This window comes from Paramisgurnus dabryanus, chromosome 23 (genome assembly GCF_030506205.2).
Source record: "Paramisgurnus dabryanus chromosome 23, PD_genome_1.1, whole genome shotgun sequence".
Taxonomy (NCBI): domain Eukaryota; kingdom Metazoa; phylum Chordata; class Actinopteri; order Cypriniformes; family Cobitidae; genus Paramisgurnus; species Paramisgurnus dabryanus.
Genome location: NC_133359.1, coordinates 891,416 through 909,720, shown reverse-complemented (window position 1 = coordinate 909,720; position 18,305 = coordinate 891,416). Strand labels below are relative to the sequence as shown.

Below are 18,305 nucleotides of genomic sequence, written 5' to 3'. Positions count from 1 at the left end.
ACCTGAATACAGCAATGCAGCATTTAGTCCAAGTAATTAAACTGAGGAACAAAAGAATGGACGTCAATTTACTGAGAGAACAGAAATTAAGAGCTGAAAATCATCCAGTCGATGAGGACTCTGATGCTCCTGACAAAGACTTCAGTTTGATGACTTCAGCTTGATTCACTCAATTGCAATTTTTAAATCTGATCTTTAGGATTGACTTTTCACATCATATTCATGAGCGATGAAATTAGACTCTTTTGTTCAGGATGACATGAAGTGATCTGCATCAGTTGCCATGGCAACAGTTTCAGCATCCGCATGACATGAGGGCACCTGTCAGAGATTTTCTCTCTGTTATAAACATTATTTACTAGTTCATGATAAAAGTCTCACAGCTAAAAGTTTGTTGTGGTTAAATGTGAAAGTCTTGTGGTCAATCATGAAGTAACTTCACTTGAAGGACTTTGTATGCTCAACGCCTTTGAAATGCTCACAGAAAACCAGAGAAAAATACTTCATAATTTAAATCATCTTCTGTATTCAGTCTTTCTGGTAGCAATGAAACATTTCTCTCCATAGCAGCCATCATGCAGGTATAACCCGTCTGTCAGTTATATAACAACATCATTTACACATTAGAAAAAGGTTGCCTTTGTGGTAACAGCACAAGATGTGATGACTGTAGTAAAGACCACATGGCCAAACTCAGGGCCGGCGGTCTCTATACTGCCCTCCAAAAGCTAAGTGCAGTAACTACGCAAACACTGAAACCGGTTTAAGCGGCTATCATGTTCTTTGTTTCCTGCTTAGCGAAACATGCATGCAAATGATTGTAATGTAAATGCACAGATCAAAACTGAGCGCTGCTGACTTTGTTTAGACACTTCAAATGCGTGTGCAAGATAGCATCACGTGGGGAACATACTTTCAAAATAATCAAGTTTAAAAAAGTGTGTTTTAAAGAAAAAAAAAAACAAGAGTTTTTAAAGTACCGAAAGTAAACCTTGTAAGTCCTCTTCACTTTTCTTAGTTTTCAAATCATGAAAACATGATGCACATTTATTGAAAAATACTGTAGCATATATTGGTTCAGTAAGAGGGAAAATCCTGTTCATACGCAGCATAAATAATAACAAAAAAGATACTGATGCTCATTTACTGAAATAATGTCTAGGAGGTGTTCATCTGTAGTTTTAGTGTTTTTGCAATAATGTTGTCTTTTTGCTTTTAAACTGTTATCCTTTCTTATCCCCAAAACTGTTGGTTTTAAGTTAATGATTGCATTCACAACAACAACAACAATTTTGACCTGCTTAAACTGTTTAACAGTTGTGGTTTTGCATCATTTCTAATTATATTTCAACATAAATTTAATCAATTTGTTAACTTGATAAAAAGAAAAGTAATGGGGGAAAACAAGATAACTATAGTGCTTAAATGATTTCTTACAGGATAGAAAAACACTTTATAACACTCTCACATTATTCTGAAAATTAAAGGGGTACGAGAGGCCTCCAACATATATTTTGCCTAGGACCTCCAAATATCTAGAACCCGCCCTGGCCAAACTTTATTTAACTTTAAAGATTATTTGCACACTTCGGCATCTTTTATAGATCTGCATCAAATCTAATCGTTTTTTTAAAAGCTTAAAGGTTTGAAGTTTATTTGAACATGTGCTCCTGAATAAGAATAATGAAGTGTTTATTTAAATAAGATTCCCTGCATTCATATGGAGATGATTTCAGTGTGTTTGAACATTTCATTTGGTCTTTTTTAGATGTGTCATCATACGCTTTGAGAGGAAAATGCTTTCAGATTCTTTTGATGTCCCGAGAGAGTTCAGGTTGTTAGTTACATAATGATCAATGGAGCTATTAGGGGCAGTGCCCTTTGAAGGGATTAAGGCATATGGATGCTCACTTCCGTTTGGGAAATGTCCATTATTGCAATGCATTGTGGGCTTGAATGTTGGCACTCAATAATGTCCACTATGATTTCAGATACCTCTAAATATGGATGTTCCCTCAAATAGTGCACCATTTAAGGGTATATGGGACTATTTGAGACACAACAACTGTGCATCCAGTTGCATCACATGCTGCTCATAATGAAGCTCTGCCCCCAGTGTGTAAACCTGTGGTGCTCTGAATCAACATCGATCTCACACTTTACCCAGGTGTAGGTTACTGCTTAACTAGAAAGTTTGAGAACCAGAATGTTTAAATACTTACGGTCTTCATTTACAATTTATATTAGTATTGGTTGTCTTTTTGAAATGTTTTGCTATCCTTTTTCATGCTCATATTTTTGTTATCTAATGTAATGTCATTCAGAAATGTTAGTATGTGTCTTTGGAGTGACTCTATACTATAAAACTATTCAGACTTAATCAAACAAAGAAAATAAACAGATTTGTAACCCAGTCTGTGAAAACCCAGCTGAAATCATTTTTGATTACAGTTTTCTAGAAAAAAAATCATCCTACATAATTCTGTGAAAATATAACCTTGATATCTTTAATATTGACTGAGTAAAATCAAGCAACTTTGATGCTCTAAATCTCATCATTATAAGACACATTTTTAAAACTTCTCTGCTGTAATCTCCATGTTTTCCAGAGATTAATAATTAGACACTGAACTGTCTGTTATCACATCTTCAAAGGTCAAAGTCTCTGACTGCTTCACAGACAGGTGATCTGAATCTTGATCTTAATTGTTTTGAAGCATTTGGAGAAAGATGGAAATCTTAGTGTCTCTCTGATCTCTCCAAAACCAACACTTGATTTTATACATAATATCTATATTCTTTCATTTGTGTATGTATATAATTCTTTAATTCATTTGTTTCCATTACGCTGAACTGGCCATGGTCGTTCTAGTGTGTACCTACCCTGATGTTGTGGTGTACCATTAGCCTCACGGGACATTGTAGAGGATGGAGGTTCAGAGAAAGGACGAATGGATGTTTCCATTATTTGGTTCCTACAGTAAAGATATAAAGTTTTCATAAACAGAACCAAATACTAAAATGTGTTTAAATAAAAATGTGTGTTTCTAGGCAACAAACACATACGATTTTGTAGCCTAAAACTGGAGGTGCCCAAATCTTTATGCCGGTGTGCACAGAGACAGAAGAGCGACTCCTCCTTTATTTGGGAGGTGTCACATGCTTTATAAAGCCTGTCGGAGCGCACCAGTGCCACAGACACCGAGTGCAACCGAGAAAAATGATCGAGGCGATGTTGTGTGGGGACGAGACGCGTTTCCGTCCGTGGAGCTTTCAGTGAATTCTTAGCGTATCCACTGCGAGCGCGTAAAAGAATGCAGGGGCTCCACAGATCGGTGCAGCTCCGCGCGCCCGACACCGAGCTGTGGCTCGAGAGGATAACGGAGGACCACAACCAGAGCGCTTTCCTTAATGGATCCGAGCTGAACCGCTTTAGCTACTCGGAGGACATCGACGTGGCCGGGGACGGTTCGCCTGAGCTGCGCATCATGATGGCCACAGTGTACTCGGTGGTGTGCGCGATGGGTCTGGTGGGGAACCTGCTGGTGTTTTTCCTGATGAAAGTGAGACAGGGAAGGAAGAAGTCTACGATTAATTTCTTCATCCTGAATCTGGCCGTCACGGACTTCCAGTTCGTACTCGTTTTACCTTTCTGGGCCGTGGAACACGCGCTGGACTTCAACTGGCCATTTGGACACGCCATGTGCAAGATCGTCCTCACCGTCACCGTGATGAACGTGTACGCGAGCGCTTTCTTTCTGACCGCCATGAGCGTTACGCGTTACTGGTCCGTCGCATCCGCGCTCAAGGATCGAACGCGCAACAGAACGTGCTCGGTGAAGCTTGTGAGCGCGCTCCTGTGGGTCCTGGCCACCATCGCCACGGCGCCCACTACCATCTTCTCCACGGTGCGCAAGGTCGACGGCGTCAAACTGTGTCTGCTGAGGTTTCCTCGTGGCCAATACTGGCTAGCGCTCTATCACGTGCAGAAGATCGTGGTGGCGTTCGTGATACCCATGCTGATCATCACCGTGTGTTATTTACTCCTGCTGCGTCTCATTCGGGAGAGGAGCATGAACAACAATCTCCCCAAACGCCAATCCAGAGTCACCAAATCCGTCACCATAGTGGTGCTGTCGTTCTTCATATGCTGGATGCCGAACCACGCCATCACCCTCTGGGGTGTCCTGGTAAAGTTGAACGTGGTTGAATGGGATAGGATCTACTACATGCTTCATACGTACGTGTTCTCGGTGACCATCTGTTTGGCGACCACGAACAGCTGCTTGAACCCGGTGCTGTACTGTCTGATGCGCAGAGAGTTCAGAAAGATGCTAAAGGATTTCTTCTGGCGCATTTCATCTCCTGCCATCGCCAACAGCTGTCGGGTCCGTCCGTTCTCCGGTAACGCGAACGATCACGACGACAGCGGTGTAGGGATTCCACTCAATGTGATGGAAACCGAGCAGTTCAGACTCTCCGTGGTTAACGGGCAATGCGACGCGTTACCGTCCACAGAGTGCGCAATTAACAGATAGATGCGTAAATAAAACGCTGGAGACTCGACCTACTGAAGAGAAAGGGAAACTCTTTGTTTTATAAAGATGTTGTGCAACACTAACAAACATGAAATAATAATATTATTATATTAAGTGATGTTTCAGTTTATCCTGTGCCAAAATACGCGTTTGAATACAGTCACCGTTTATCCGCATTGTGTTATTTTATGCTTCTGTCCACGTTGCTGTTTTATTCGGTGCAAAATAACATTAAAATAGCATTGCAGTTTTTGTATTTTTAAAGAGTTAATGAATTAAATCGGCTCCCTATAATGTCCATACATTCATTTTGTGGACATATGATAGTAAGCACTAACTGTAAATATATCAAATTTGATCACTTATAATCATTTTTTTTTTCATTTAAAAACACAATAATTATACATGTAAATGACTTAAATTCTAGTAATTATTGGCATCTGACCTCATTTTTATTTACATATATGACAAAGAGTATTGTTGTATTGTTTAAAAAGAAATCTATCATTTCATTGATGAACACCCTGTAAATGAATTTATTGCTTGGAAATTCTGAAATGATTAAAATGTATTGTTCATTTGCCGTGTAATAAAGGTGTGTAAATGTAAAGGTGATGGTCTGAGAGGAAATGAATGTAAACAGTGTTACTGTGTTGTCCATTTGAAGGGCATAATAAAAGTTTTGTCTTATCACAGCGATGTTTGCTTTCTTCATAAACACAATTACCTTTACTGTTATTCCATCGTATTAACATTAGACAGCGGGTCGGAGGTTTAAAACCAAATCAAGCTCACTCCACTGAAGGTCCAGAGTATCTTCTTTATTGTCTGAATGTAGACACACAAACCCATGCAAACAATAACATGACCATATGAGAATTTACAACTGTCTTTATGAGCTGAAGATGATTTGGTCCACAAACAGCGTATGAGAGATTTTGCTTGTGGTTCTTTAAATCATTTCAACATGTTTTGACTGTAGCGTACTTTGCTAGTTATATTTAGACATTTATTGTTTTTGAAACAGCAAGTTGTGTTGAATCAAGATTTCTTTGCCTCTGACACACATCCAAGCACCTTATTCTTTTAAGGGCACAAATAACACAAGGTAATTCAAAGCAATAACCTGATGTCTGTATCAGTCAAACTTTATTTGAACGAGTATCTGTAAAGTTGAACCACTAACTAACTATAAAAGACACGTGCGGTTAGTTTTTAAGCAATCCCACGGTTAGTAAATTATTAAAGCAATTTGCCAGGTGTTTATCAGTGAAATATGATCATGGTTATGTCATTTTGTGTTGTTTTAGAGAAGTCTGACTGGAATGTTTGCAGGATATAAAGGAACGCACTGAATTATGAGGGACGCACCCCAGGAAGTTCTGGACTCGTAGTTTGATCAGCATTGACCGGCGGGAACAGCAATGATGTTTACAAACTCCTCATAGTCGATCCACACGTCTGATGTCATGCCAGCTTTATTCAGAAGTTCATGCACTGTGAGGAGACACGTACACACAATCTTTACTGTTTCATGACACACAATTGATTTATAATGTACAGGTAAATGAGAAAAAACAGACCTACAGAATGCTGGAGTAGATTTACCTTCTTGATTTGTAAGTCGTTCTCCAGGTATCATCAGTTTGACCTTAAGCTCTGACACCAGGATGAAACCTGGCTTCTCATCGTCTTCATGGCCTCCAGGATCTCGGCCCGTGGGTTCTCCTGTTGGATCTGTTTGTGCATCATGCTGAGAAACATGAAGAAGTTCAACTCCCCGCTCTTATCTGGAAAAGACAAATGTTTGCAAAAGACTTAAGATACAAATTGGAAAACAGCTGCTGTTTGATCACGTCTGTCAGATACAAATTACAGTATGTTTATATCCAATGCATTTCATTACATTACATTTCACTTTCCCAACTTAGTACCAGGAGTCAGCTGAAATGTTTTCCTTTCAATAAACAGGCAAAGTTAAAGTGTAGCTCTGTTCCTCTTCTATAAACCAATCGTTCAGCGTTCATTCTCCTTATCTGGATATACTGGGCACAGGGATTGTTTCTGTTGCACCCACTTACTTTCAAAAAGCAAAAGGCTCAGGAGAACAGATGTTACCTGGCTGTCATGCAGTTATATTAAACCTTTACAATGTGATCAGATGTTAACTGTCATGCGGTTATATTAAATCTTTACAATGTGATCAGATGTTAACTGTCATGCGGTTATATTAGACCTTTACAATGTGATCAGATGTTACCTGTCATGAGTTTCTTAAACCATATGTGAGCTCTGTAGATTCCTATAGTCTCCTGATTTGAAGGAATAAATCTTGGCAAGTTTGCAAATGAATTCTATCCTGGTATATTACAAATTAATTGGTGAGTTATTGGACTGGGGTGCACATTTGCTTTAAAAAATACGAAATCATCCTCACTGTGTAACAGTACACGACCCACTATGTAAATATTGGTAGGCATCAGTACTTTAATAATTTTCAATGCTGCTCCATCAATTCCTTCTGACAGGACAAGGTAATTAAATATGTCCCATAGGTCACTTGACGCGGCCGCCTCATATCATCTAACCACGTGACGATTTATGGGACAATATAAGACTATCTGAGCGTTGTATGAAGTTTTAACCGTGCTCCTAATTTAAAACATTTACAGCAGTAGCGTTATTGGTCATTTCGCTAAAGTTATAGTGAACTACAAACAATCTTCTAACTACTAAACTAGCTACCAAATGCGCCGTGGCATGTTAGCGGAAGTCGGTTGACAAAATGCGGAAGAGTGAAGAATTAAAAAGGGGCGTGGCGGAATAAGGTGAACACTCTTTGATAACAAGCTTTTGAATTCTGCTTGAGTCTCGAGCACCAGGATTGTAAAAAGTGTACATTACATCACTTTTGAGTCACTGAATGCATTGATATGAAGGTTTATAAAAATAACTATGGACTATGAAACAGCTAACTTTTGTAATAAATTAAGACACAGCTTTTTCAGAGTCATCCAGAGCTGATCCCAAGCGTATATCTGGAAGCTGTTGGTGTATGAACTGGTAAAGTGCTCGGCAACTGAATGCAATGCATGCAATATCAATAAAATAGGCATGGGCCGGTATAAGATTCTGGCGGTATGATAACCTTTTGCAAAATATCACGGTTTTATTGTGTTGCAGTATTGTCATTGCAACACTAAAATGCCAGGTAAAAATAAAGCCTTTAAATTATAATATGCTTTTAAAAAAATATATACAATATTTTTGTAATGTTTATTAAATATAAACATCAAATCAATCACATGACTTAATGATTTAATGAATTTGTATAAACACAACTTTGGAGACTGTATCACAAAACATTTTAGTGGTTTTGAACCCTTCACTGTTTAAAACCTCGGTATACCTTGAAACCGGTAACCGGCCCATGCCTAGTGTAAAGCTGATAAAGATGTTTGTTTCTCAGCAGAGTTATGTACATTTGTGCAAGCTCAACACATTGGAGCAGTTTCTCTGACAGGGTTTACAGGACTAGGCCTTAATTATATTAGGACATTTTAATCTTGTGACAAAACAATGGCACTCATATATGTTGAGGTATGTCAGTACAAGGTGTTTTTAAATTATTGTAGCTCAAATATGCATTTTAGCCTGGGACCAGGATAAGCCCTGTCAGGGAAACCACACCATTGTTTTCCCATATCAGATGTAGGTTGCTTCAGGTTGAGTTGTAATTTTAAAGTGTACACTGTAAGCCCGTACAGGTTGATTGAACCTAAAAAATTTATGGAAACTCGTTGCCCTAAAAAAGTTGATTTTGCCTGGTTGAAATAACAATTAATTTTAAGTTTAATGTACTTAATGTTTTAATTTCTTCCAATGCACTCTTAACCCAGATTAGATGACATTACTAGAAATGTGTGAGGAAACCTGTTGCATATAACTTTAGTTTTTATCACTTTATATTACTTTTGATGTTATAAATGGTATTATAACAAAAATTAATGACTGACTTTAAGTCAATCATTGAATAAACGTGATTCTCCACAGAAACACACAAAAAACATACATTGTAAGTACAGTGGAGAGAAATACAATAAAATGTTTTGAACAGGGTTCATGTACGGAAACACTGATCACCTGAACGGTGACTTCACAAAATTATAATTTACAACAAAACAACATCAATAATATAAGAGCTTGAACCTATATGACATTTTATTAACAAATATTTGAATAGAGAACTTTTTTATCAGTTTTTAATTTGTGAAAAAGCAAAAAATAATCTAAATAGTCAGGCGCAAAGGATTATGGGTATTCCTCAAAACATGAACTAATAATTTTAAGTTCATTTTACTTGAATGTTTTAGTTTAATAGATTTTGTAAGGTTAACAGTTAAATCAACTAAACTTTTTAAGCTTTGGCTTCAAAACAGAAAATATTAATGATTTTTCCTCACTGTAAAAAATAAATTGTTGGCTCAATGAATTATTTTTTAGTAACTAGTTCCACAGAAATTTTACGTTCACTCAATTTCTGTCACCAAAGTGTTACCTGGATTGATGTTTTTTAGTTGGCCCAAATTTGGCTCAAATATAAAAAAGTATGTTGGCTCAATTAGCTTTATAGTTCATTCAACTTAAAATGTTTTAATCAGTTGAATCTTTAAAAACTTACAGCAAAGACTCTGTCAATTAAAATTTAAGTATTCACTCAATGTTTTATGTGTTACTTCAATTAATATTTATTATTTGGGATTTTTTTAATAACATTTTTAAATTATTTATCAAATAATTTACGCTGGTGTTGTAAACAAAATAATTAACTTCAGTCACATAAAAACAAAAGCTTTTTATTCACTTATTCACTTATCATACAGACTGAACATACAGAATTAAGTCTTCTTTAAATAGAGGGCATAAAACAGTCCAAAAAGCCTCCAAAGTCAGTCAGAACATCTCCAGGGCCATTTAGGAGACTTTCCTCAGCCAGTCCAAGCGGAGACTGTCTCGCTATGTCTCGGGTCTGCCTCTCACATCATCTCCGATCTGGTTTGATAAACAGAGGAATATAAACACACACACACATACATAAATAACATGTTTAATATAATAAAGTTTGACGGTGAAAGACTTTATTCCCTAAATAACGTTAATGTTAGGCCAAATTTCCCTCAGACATCACACATTAAACACTATGGGCGGTTTTCTCGGACAGGGCTTTTCACTGACTAAAATAACTTACTGACATCTCTTAACATATGAGTGCTATTGTTTTATCTCAAAATGCACGCCAGTATTGTATTATATAAGGTTTGTTTGTAAAAATGTCCCAATTATAATACAGACCGAGTTCTAAACTCTGTCCGGTAAACCAACCCTATAACGTTATCCAGGCTTTTTATCTTAACTAAAATAGCTCCACTTTACTTCGGTCACATAACATAACACACTTCTAATGTATCTTTACAAAGATATAATTACAAAAACGTCGAGTATTTGCGTCTTTGCCAATTAATATATTCTAAAATTAACATTTAATTACAAACACTTACCTGACGTGAACTTCAGGAAACGGCTGACTTGTGTCCTTCCTTGTGTGAATCAGTAAGTGATTCCAGCTGTTGCGTGCGGATTGATCTCAGATGAAATGACCTGTGATCCAGATCCTTCCGAGTTAAAACATTTTAAATTCAAAATACACAGACGCACGCGCATACATACATACATACATGTACACGCGCGAGCACGCGCGCGCGCACACACGCACGCACACGGGTACACACACGGGTATATTTAGAAGTTTTAAGATTGTTATGATATTGGGACTATTTCTCCACTCGCACCTTCAGCTCTGAAGTTCAAATTCGCAGGCAGTACGCAGCCCAGTTATAACAAATGTGAAAGATATGAAATATCATTCAACAGCGATATCATTTAAGTGCAATCCTAAAATATGATTTAAAACATACCGGTAAACCTTTTATTATTAAGTATAAGAAATTAAAATGAATTAAATCGCATGTTTAAACGCCACAGAGATATCAGAGCCAGCAGTCGATTTCTGATGGGCTTGCCGAGGCGAGGCTGCGCTGGGCGGGGTGTGAGCGCTTAAGTGTCTGTGATTTTCTGGAGCTCATCTGGAGCTCTTCTCCGTCCGAAAGTGTCAGAGCACATTTTTAAATAGACGCTATCTATATTAACCGACCGCATATTTAAACTTAAAGCACATACATTCACGCCTGAACAACTCTTAAAATTACATTTTGTTACCAAATAACAGTAATATTATGAGCATTTTGTTGTCAGGAAACATAGCTGTCATAAGTCCACATATTGACCAGATTTGTCTTAATTAGTTCAGTCAACATAGCCATTCTGAATGTTGACTGAATTTGGAAATAACCATTCACTTAATGTTTTAAACACAGATTTATCTAGACTTAAAATAATATGTCTACTCAACTAAGCCCAAACAAGAAAATTGGTTCAACTTATATATTTTTGCCCTTCCAACATTTCATTAATTGGATTTTTTACAGTGCTTGATTGTTTGAGTAAAGACAATTTCTGGGTTAACAGTGTAGTTGTGGTCAGAGACGGATTGATCCTCCCATTGTGTTTCTGCATCACAGTTTAGGAACATGTTGATTGTATCATCCTCACAGTTATCCACTGCATCACTGACATGCATCAATGTATCTGTGAAAATAATATAACCATAAACATTTTTATAGGTTTTGTGGGGGAAAGTGGAAGACTTAAATATCTGAAAATAAGCTGTAAAAAGAGATTAATGATCACTAGTCTGATTGTATGTCATCCTGTGTTATTGCAATGGGAGTCATTTTAAAACACACACAGTGATGCAGGTCCATACGTATTAAATCCTGAAGGATCCTGATTTCTTTATAATGGCAGACTGTGGACTGTGAATGTAGTGTGCAAACGGCCCACAGCTCAAGTTTAACACCTGGATATTTCTTCTTTAACACAGACAGATGACTCAGATTGTGACAGACAGTAAAAACTCTACAGGAGGATCAGACGGATTTAATTTGACAGAAAACCTCTGCCAGAGACCTCACTGTCATGGCTACAAGAAGATGAAGATCTGACTGTTAGATGTATATTTACCACTGTCACAAACATTCAGATACAGCAAATACAAGAATATCTTCAAGTGTCTCTCAATGAGCTTAAATCAAAGAATATCAAAAACAATTCAAGAGACATTTAATATCATTGTTCCTGCTGTATAGTACTTGACTCTGACCTTAAATGAACAGCATAATAAATGAAAATAAAAACTGCCTGATAGCAAAATCATCATTCTCTGACCTGAGAACAGCTTCATTATATTATAGTTTCAGAACATCTCTTCCATGTTATCAATCATACAGAATGCTGTTCGTAGAGAAACAATCAATTCAGCCAAAAACTGCAGACTCGGTTCATTCAGAAGTTCAACCTCAGTGAAAATGTCTGCCAGATATTGTTGCCGGTGTTATTCATTCTCAACAGGATAAGTCATTCATCTTCTCAACAGCATCCATCTGCTCAGCTCATAAATCTCACAATGCTTCTGAATTCTCTTTGGCCTTTGGCTGTACTCAAGAGTCTCACAATGATAAATGTCACACTGAAAAAGTGTCTAAGTAAAACAAAGCAGCGATTAAACAAAAGACATTCTTTCTGAATCTGGACTCAATGCATTATGAAGCAGAATACTGGAGGTCTGATCACTGAGAATTTCACATTAATGTATAAATAAAATGTATAAGAGCTTTCCTCTTTTATTTATAGTATATTAAGAAATAGCAGCATAATTTATGTAAAGAAATTTAATGCGATACTCCAGTGTATAATGAAAATTACCCCATGATTCACTCACCCCACAGTAATCCTCAATGTACAAGATTATCTTATTTCAGACAAAAACCATCAGAGTTATATTAGAAAACATCCTTGCTCTTCAAAGCTTTATACCGGTAGTAAACACACTCTTAAGATAAAAGGTTTCAAATATGACAAAATAAGTTTTTTCAGCTTGTAACAATAGCACAACCCATAAACCCAAATAGGAAAAAAACAGTTATGGAATAAGCAAAGTGTCCCATTCTGTTCTAAACTCTTTAAACATTGATGTCTCATATTTAAGGGCAGTCAATGCAATATGGGAAAGATATCAATTTAATCTATATTTAAAGCAACAAATTAATAGGATTATAAGTAGGCTATATTCTGATGTAATCTATTTTGTAACAACATTTCAACATTTTTATAAGTAACTGTCAATTAATTGCACATTTTTTCTTAGTAATTGTAACTGATAAGTTACAAGGAATGTGCACTGGAACAGATTGTTGTCTTGTATTTTACTAGATTCATAAATATATGCATCCATCCATTCATTCATTGTACGTTAATTGATTGGTTGTGAAACATTTTTGGCAATGGCACTTTACCTCACTTTCACCAGCAGAGGTCCTCCTCGAGCTATATTGGTTCAAGAAATACTAGAGGACTTTTATTATATAATAGGCACCAGATGACTTACGTTTTTTATTTGCAAGAGTCAGTTCCAAACAATCATGGATGACATAAATACAATAAAAGTATAAATTAGGGAAGGAAGGCAACTATTAAAACAGAGGTAATGAAGCGATTTATGTAACATTCATCAGGTCACAATACAGATTATACAGATTCGCAAATTTGACACTTTTTTTGTTATTAGTCTTCTTTAGTGTCATAATTAAATAATTACAGAAATATATATATATATTTTAATTTTGTGAACTGTTGAGGAAAATGTACATTTAAGAAACCGGCTAACTTCCGTACGACGCGCTACATGTTATCGGTGACGTCACTTCCTAGTGTCGCACTGGCAGAGGGGAAAAGAAACAAACCGATTAAGCGCAAAATCGAGCCTTATTTTTAATTTTTTAGCGAAATGCTTATCGCGTTTAAATGAGCAGAGCAGATGAACATCTACAGAGACAAACAGCGAACAGAGCATTAAAGTGAATTTAACTGGCGAGTAAAATCGTTTCTTACTGTATTCAATGTGAAACTCATACGGAATTAACATTTAATTGAACAGATTCGACTCAATATAACGACTACATGTTGCATAGTTCAACAAACGTAACGTTAATCGTATTATAACAAGCAACAAATCATAGATATCCAGTGTAGTGGGAGTAGTTTCGAGTGAAATCGTATTGATTCTCGTGTTTTATTCACATTTATCCATTTTTTATTATAAATTCGCTACAATGACTATTAGACGAAGTCTCGTTACACTTCATATGTAAGCTGTTCAGCTGAGCTGGGTGTTTTTTTTAATGGGAGGCAGTTTGAGCTGCTCTGAGATCAGTGGGAGTATCTTACCCAGATGGCGGAGGTACCGGCTCTGGCCCGGTTGGAGTCCCTGGCCCGGTATGTGCACAAAGCAGCGAGTGAAGGAAGAGTCTTGACCCTGGCTGCCCTTCTGCTGAACCACTCGACGGTTCAGACCCGGTTTCTGCTCGAGGATGTGACCCAGGTCGCCGGTCAGAGATCAACACCTCTCATTATAGCTGCTCGGAATGGACACGAGAAGGTGGTCCGGCTTCTGTTGGATCATTATAAAGTGGACACAGAACAGACGGGAACTGTCAGGTTTGACGGGTGAGTTATGGGCGAGATGGCTCTGTTTCTTTATATTTGGGTTTTATAGACCACCCCTTATAACAACCCTTCGAAATTAAACCAGTTTAAACTCAGTTTATTTTGATGCGTCTGTCACAAATGATTAATGTCTTTTGTTGGGAAAGTAAATCAGAATTGTTTACACTGTGTATATACTTTATATACTGTCATAGCATTTAAATGTGAAGTGTTGGGGTGTGTTCACACCAGAAGCGAATGAAGCGTTTTTTATTGGAGTGTTTGACCCGGGCGAATTATACTTATTTTACACGCGAATGATGCGAATTTCACGTGCAAATGACACAACTCAAATGTTCAACAATCCAACTACGTGTGAAATATACATTTTTCAGTTCATTTGCGTCTGGTGTAAACGCACAGTCAGAGATTATTTCACGATAGTCTCGCCTCTGTCTCTTGTAGGTATATCATTGATGGAGCCACTGCCCTGTGGTGCGCAGCTGGCGCGGGACATTTTGAGGTGGTGCGCCTGCTCGTCTCGCACGGTGCCAACGTAAATCACACCACGCTCACAAACTCCACCCCGCTTAGGGCAGCGTGCTTCGACGGCCGACTGGACATCGTACGGTACCTTGTTGAGCACGACGCAGACTTTAGCATCGCCAATAAGTATGACAACACCTGCTTGATGATAGCCTCCTACAAGGGCCACGCCGACGTCGTTTACTTCCTGCTGGAACGCGGCGCGGATCCCAACGCCAAAGCTCACTGCGGGGCCACCGCACTGCACTTTGCCGCAGAGGCCGGGCATCTGGACATCGTGAGGGAGCTGGTTAGGTGTAAGGCGGCGATGGTGGTAAACGGTCACGGCATGACGCCTCTGAAGGTTGCGGCGGAGAGCTGCAAGGCGGACGTCGTGGAGCTGTTGCTCTCCCATACAGACTGTGACGTACCCAGCCGAATAGAGGCTTTAGAACTGCTTGGGGCGTCTTTCGCCAATGACCGGGAGAATTACGACATTCTTAAGACCTACCACTACCTCTACCTGGCCATGCTGGAACGCCACCGGGATCCCGAGAGAGCCGTCGCCAAAGAGTTGCCACCGGCGGCGGAAGCGTACGGGGGGAGGCCAGAGTGCCGGACGCTTCAGGACCTGGAGGTCATTAGGCACGACCGGGACGCGCTGCACATGGAGGGCCTGATGATTCGGGAAAGGATTCTGGGTGCGGACAACATCGACGTTTCGCATCCCATAATATACCGCGGCGCGGTCTACGCCGACAACATGGAGTTCGAGCAGTGCATCAGGCTGTGGTTGCATGCCCTTCATCTGCGTCAGCAGGGAAACCGCAGCACGCACAAAGACCTCTTGAGATTCGCGCAAGTCTTCTCTCAGATGGTGCATTTAAAGGAGCCAGTCCGAGCGGTGGACGTGGAGCAGGTACTGCGCGCCAGCGTCCTGGAAATCCGCCGCAGTATCGCTCGGATGCACGCCGCCACTGATGCCGAGTCCGCTGCCGCCTCTGAGAGCTACGAGTCCAACATCTTTACCTTCCTCTACCTGGTGTGCATCGCCACGAAAACGCAGCGCAGCGAAGACGAAAGCGCTCGCATTAACAAACAGATCTACGACTTGATCCGACTGGACCCGCGCTCCAGAGATGGCTTGTCGCTTTTGCACCTTGCGGCCAGCTCCGGCACGCCCGTAGACGACTTCCACACCAACGACGTGTGCAGCTTCCCGAACGCACAAGTGACCAAGCTGCTCATAGACTGCGGCGCACAGGTGAACGCTGTCGACCGCGAAGGCAACAGCCCGCTACATCTCATAGTACAATACAACCGGCCTATCAGCGACTTCCTCACACTGCACTCCATCATCATCAGCCTCGTGGAAGCAGGAGCTCACACCGACATGACGAACAAACAGAAGAAGACTCCGCTGGATAAGAGCACGACCGGCGTTTCGGAAATTCTGCTGAAGACTCAGATGAAGATGAGTCTGAAATGTCTGGCGGCTCGTGCCGTACAACAACATCAGATTTTGTATCGAGATCAGATCCCTAAAAGCCTGGAGGAGTTTGTGGAATATCACTGAACTCTGTAGTTTTCTGTAAATGGTGCTGAGATCTTCTGAATGACTCCTGACAGGCCGTTTAGGTTTAGGACCTTTATTGTTTACAGACTCAGCACAGATCTGCACATTCATAATGTTCTTTAACGTACACGCTGCGTCTTTTTATATCATAGGAACAGACAACTTTGCAGATATTGACACTTTTTAGTTTTTTTTATAATAGATCAGAAAGGATGTTGGTACTGATGATGGACATTGGTTAAAACTCTTTTCTTTTCTCAACTCGACGAACGTTTTACTGAGTGTGAATGTTTAATAGAGAACGGCTCTTTTTCTAATAAGCTGCTGCTCTTTTGTCAACTTTTTCTTAACATGTTTTTATAAAAGGTTTATTTAAAAGTAAAAGTCTATTTCTATTTTATGAGGACTCAATAGCTCCTAAAACTCTTCCGTGCCAGACGTTTTATTTGAATACTAAAATGTGCCTGTAACCCAGAGGTTTATTATTGTTTTAATTATTGTTATTATTATTATTTTTAGTGCTTTATATTTTTGTTATAACATGAAACCACTGTAAAGCTGTAGGTCTGTAATATTGACCTCAACAAACACAACATGCTGGAACTCACGGGGCCTTAAACTGTATTGTATGTGTGTGTGTGTGTGTGTGCGCGTGTGTTTGTGCGTGTGTATGTGTGTGTTTGTGTGTGTGTGTGTGTGTGTGTGTGTGTGTGTTAGAGCCAGCATGTCTTCCTGCATTAGCTGTCTGTGTGCATTTGAATGCATGTTTACATGTGGTGGAAACTCAATGCTGAGACTTTTAACCCTTTGTGATTTACTTTGGTTATCGGTGAATGTTTTGTGTCAGTGTTTTTATTCTCAAACCAAATCAATGAAGATTAAACACAATAATTAAAATGTTTATGTGGTTCTGCATGCTTCTTTGTTTAGCATTAGCCTTTGTTATCTTTTATAAGTACACTGAACAAATCTATAAACACTTTTGTTTTTGCCCCCATTCAGTACAAGCTGATCTCTTGTACACAAATTTATTTTAAATATTGTTCACAAATCTGTGTTAACCCCTGTACACACCAAAAGATAATCTGGCTGAATTTGGGCTGATTTTCCCCATTATGCCAATCCTAGGTAATGTCCCGATGGTTGAATCAATTATCGTATCAGATCTCCGCTAGATTTCCTGTGTTTACAGTCGAGACTTGTGTTGTTTGTGAAGTTAATGTGATGGTCTGCTGTCATGACCACATACTGGCACTCCACACAATAGGAACAAAAGTGTTAAATCATCTCTTACATTTTGAAAATCTGATAAGACTTCAGGTGTGTTCCTAGCTTTAGCGAGCACTTCTCCTTTGCTGAGATAATCTTTCCACATCACAGGTGTTGCATATCAAGATGATGATCAGACTGCATGATTATTGCACAGGTGGGCCTTAGGCTGGCCACAATAAAAGGCTACTCTAAAATGTGCAGTTTCATCACACAGCACAATGCTACAGATGTTGCTTTGAGGTCAGCTCATTATGAATATTGGGTGCATTTATAATTTGGGTCCGTATAGCTTCACAACATTTTTTACAGAAGTTCACCACATAAACACACTGTAGTTTTACAGTTTTCTACATTTTTGAAGATTTATAAGGTCATCACACTTATACAATAACACGAATGGAAATATGAAAACTTATGTAGAGAGTAAAAATTGAATACTGATGCTTTTACGCCGGGCTCATTTGAATGGATTCAGGCACATATAATGAGACAAAATGCAATATTTAAACTATTCAAATGTGTGCTGGATATTTTGTCTTTTGTTGGTTGGGCTTTGCCTGGTAAAGCATATTTACAATAGATACAGATCTGATTTGTTATGATGGGTTATTATTAGAAGCTGTGCAGTATGAAGTCTCTCTTAAATTGTTCCTTAGGTTTTGAAATCAAAAGCAAATGTTTTGCTCATTGTGGTTTAACAATTGAGCTTTCTCTTATGGGTTTATGATTCTCAC

The 18,305-nt window shown here is 38.8% G+C and overlaps 2 protein-coding genes and 1 long non-coding RNA gene across 4 annotated transcripts; 2 read left to right on the top strand and 1 right to left on the bottom strand.

The window, feature by feature from the left end:
* Positions 1–3,109: 3,109 nt before the first annotated feature.
* Positions 3,110–5,202, top strand: rxfp3.3b (relaxin family peptide receptor 3.3b). The gene has a single exon (XM_065277265.2). The coding sequence runs from the start codon at positions 3,315–3,317 to the stop codon at positions 4,536–4,538; it is 1,224 nt and encodes a 407-aa protein (XP_065133337.1). The 5' UTR covers positions 3,110–3,314; the 3' UTR covers positions 4,539–5,202.
* Positions 5,203–5,355: 153 nt separating this feature from the next.
* LOC135768161 (uncharacterized) lies at positions 5,356–14,076 on the bottom strand. Of its 2 annotated transcripts, none has more exons than XR_010542090.1 (3): positions 13,941–14,076; positions 6,147–6,291; positions 5,356–6,035 (listed from the first exon to the last, which is right to left on the bottom strand). It is a non-coding gene; the product is annotated as an uncharacterized lncRNA (long non-coding RNA). The 2 variants fall into 2 exon arrangements; XR_010542089.1 differs by having other exon boundaries at positions 6,147–6,328; positions 13,941–14,062.
* fem1b (fem-1 homolog b) lies at positions 13,419–17,517 on the top strand. Its single transcript, XM_065277326.2, has 2 exons — positions 13,419–14,219; positions 14,664–17,517. Exons 1-2 carry the CDS (start codon positions 13,945–13,947, stop codon positions 16,297–16,299), a joined length of 1,911 nt encoding a protein of 636 aa, XP_065133398.1. The 5' UTR covers positions 13,419–13,944; the 3' UTR covers positions 16,300–17,517.
* Positions 17,518–18,305: the final 788 nt, after the last annotated feature.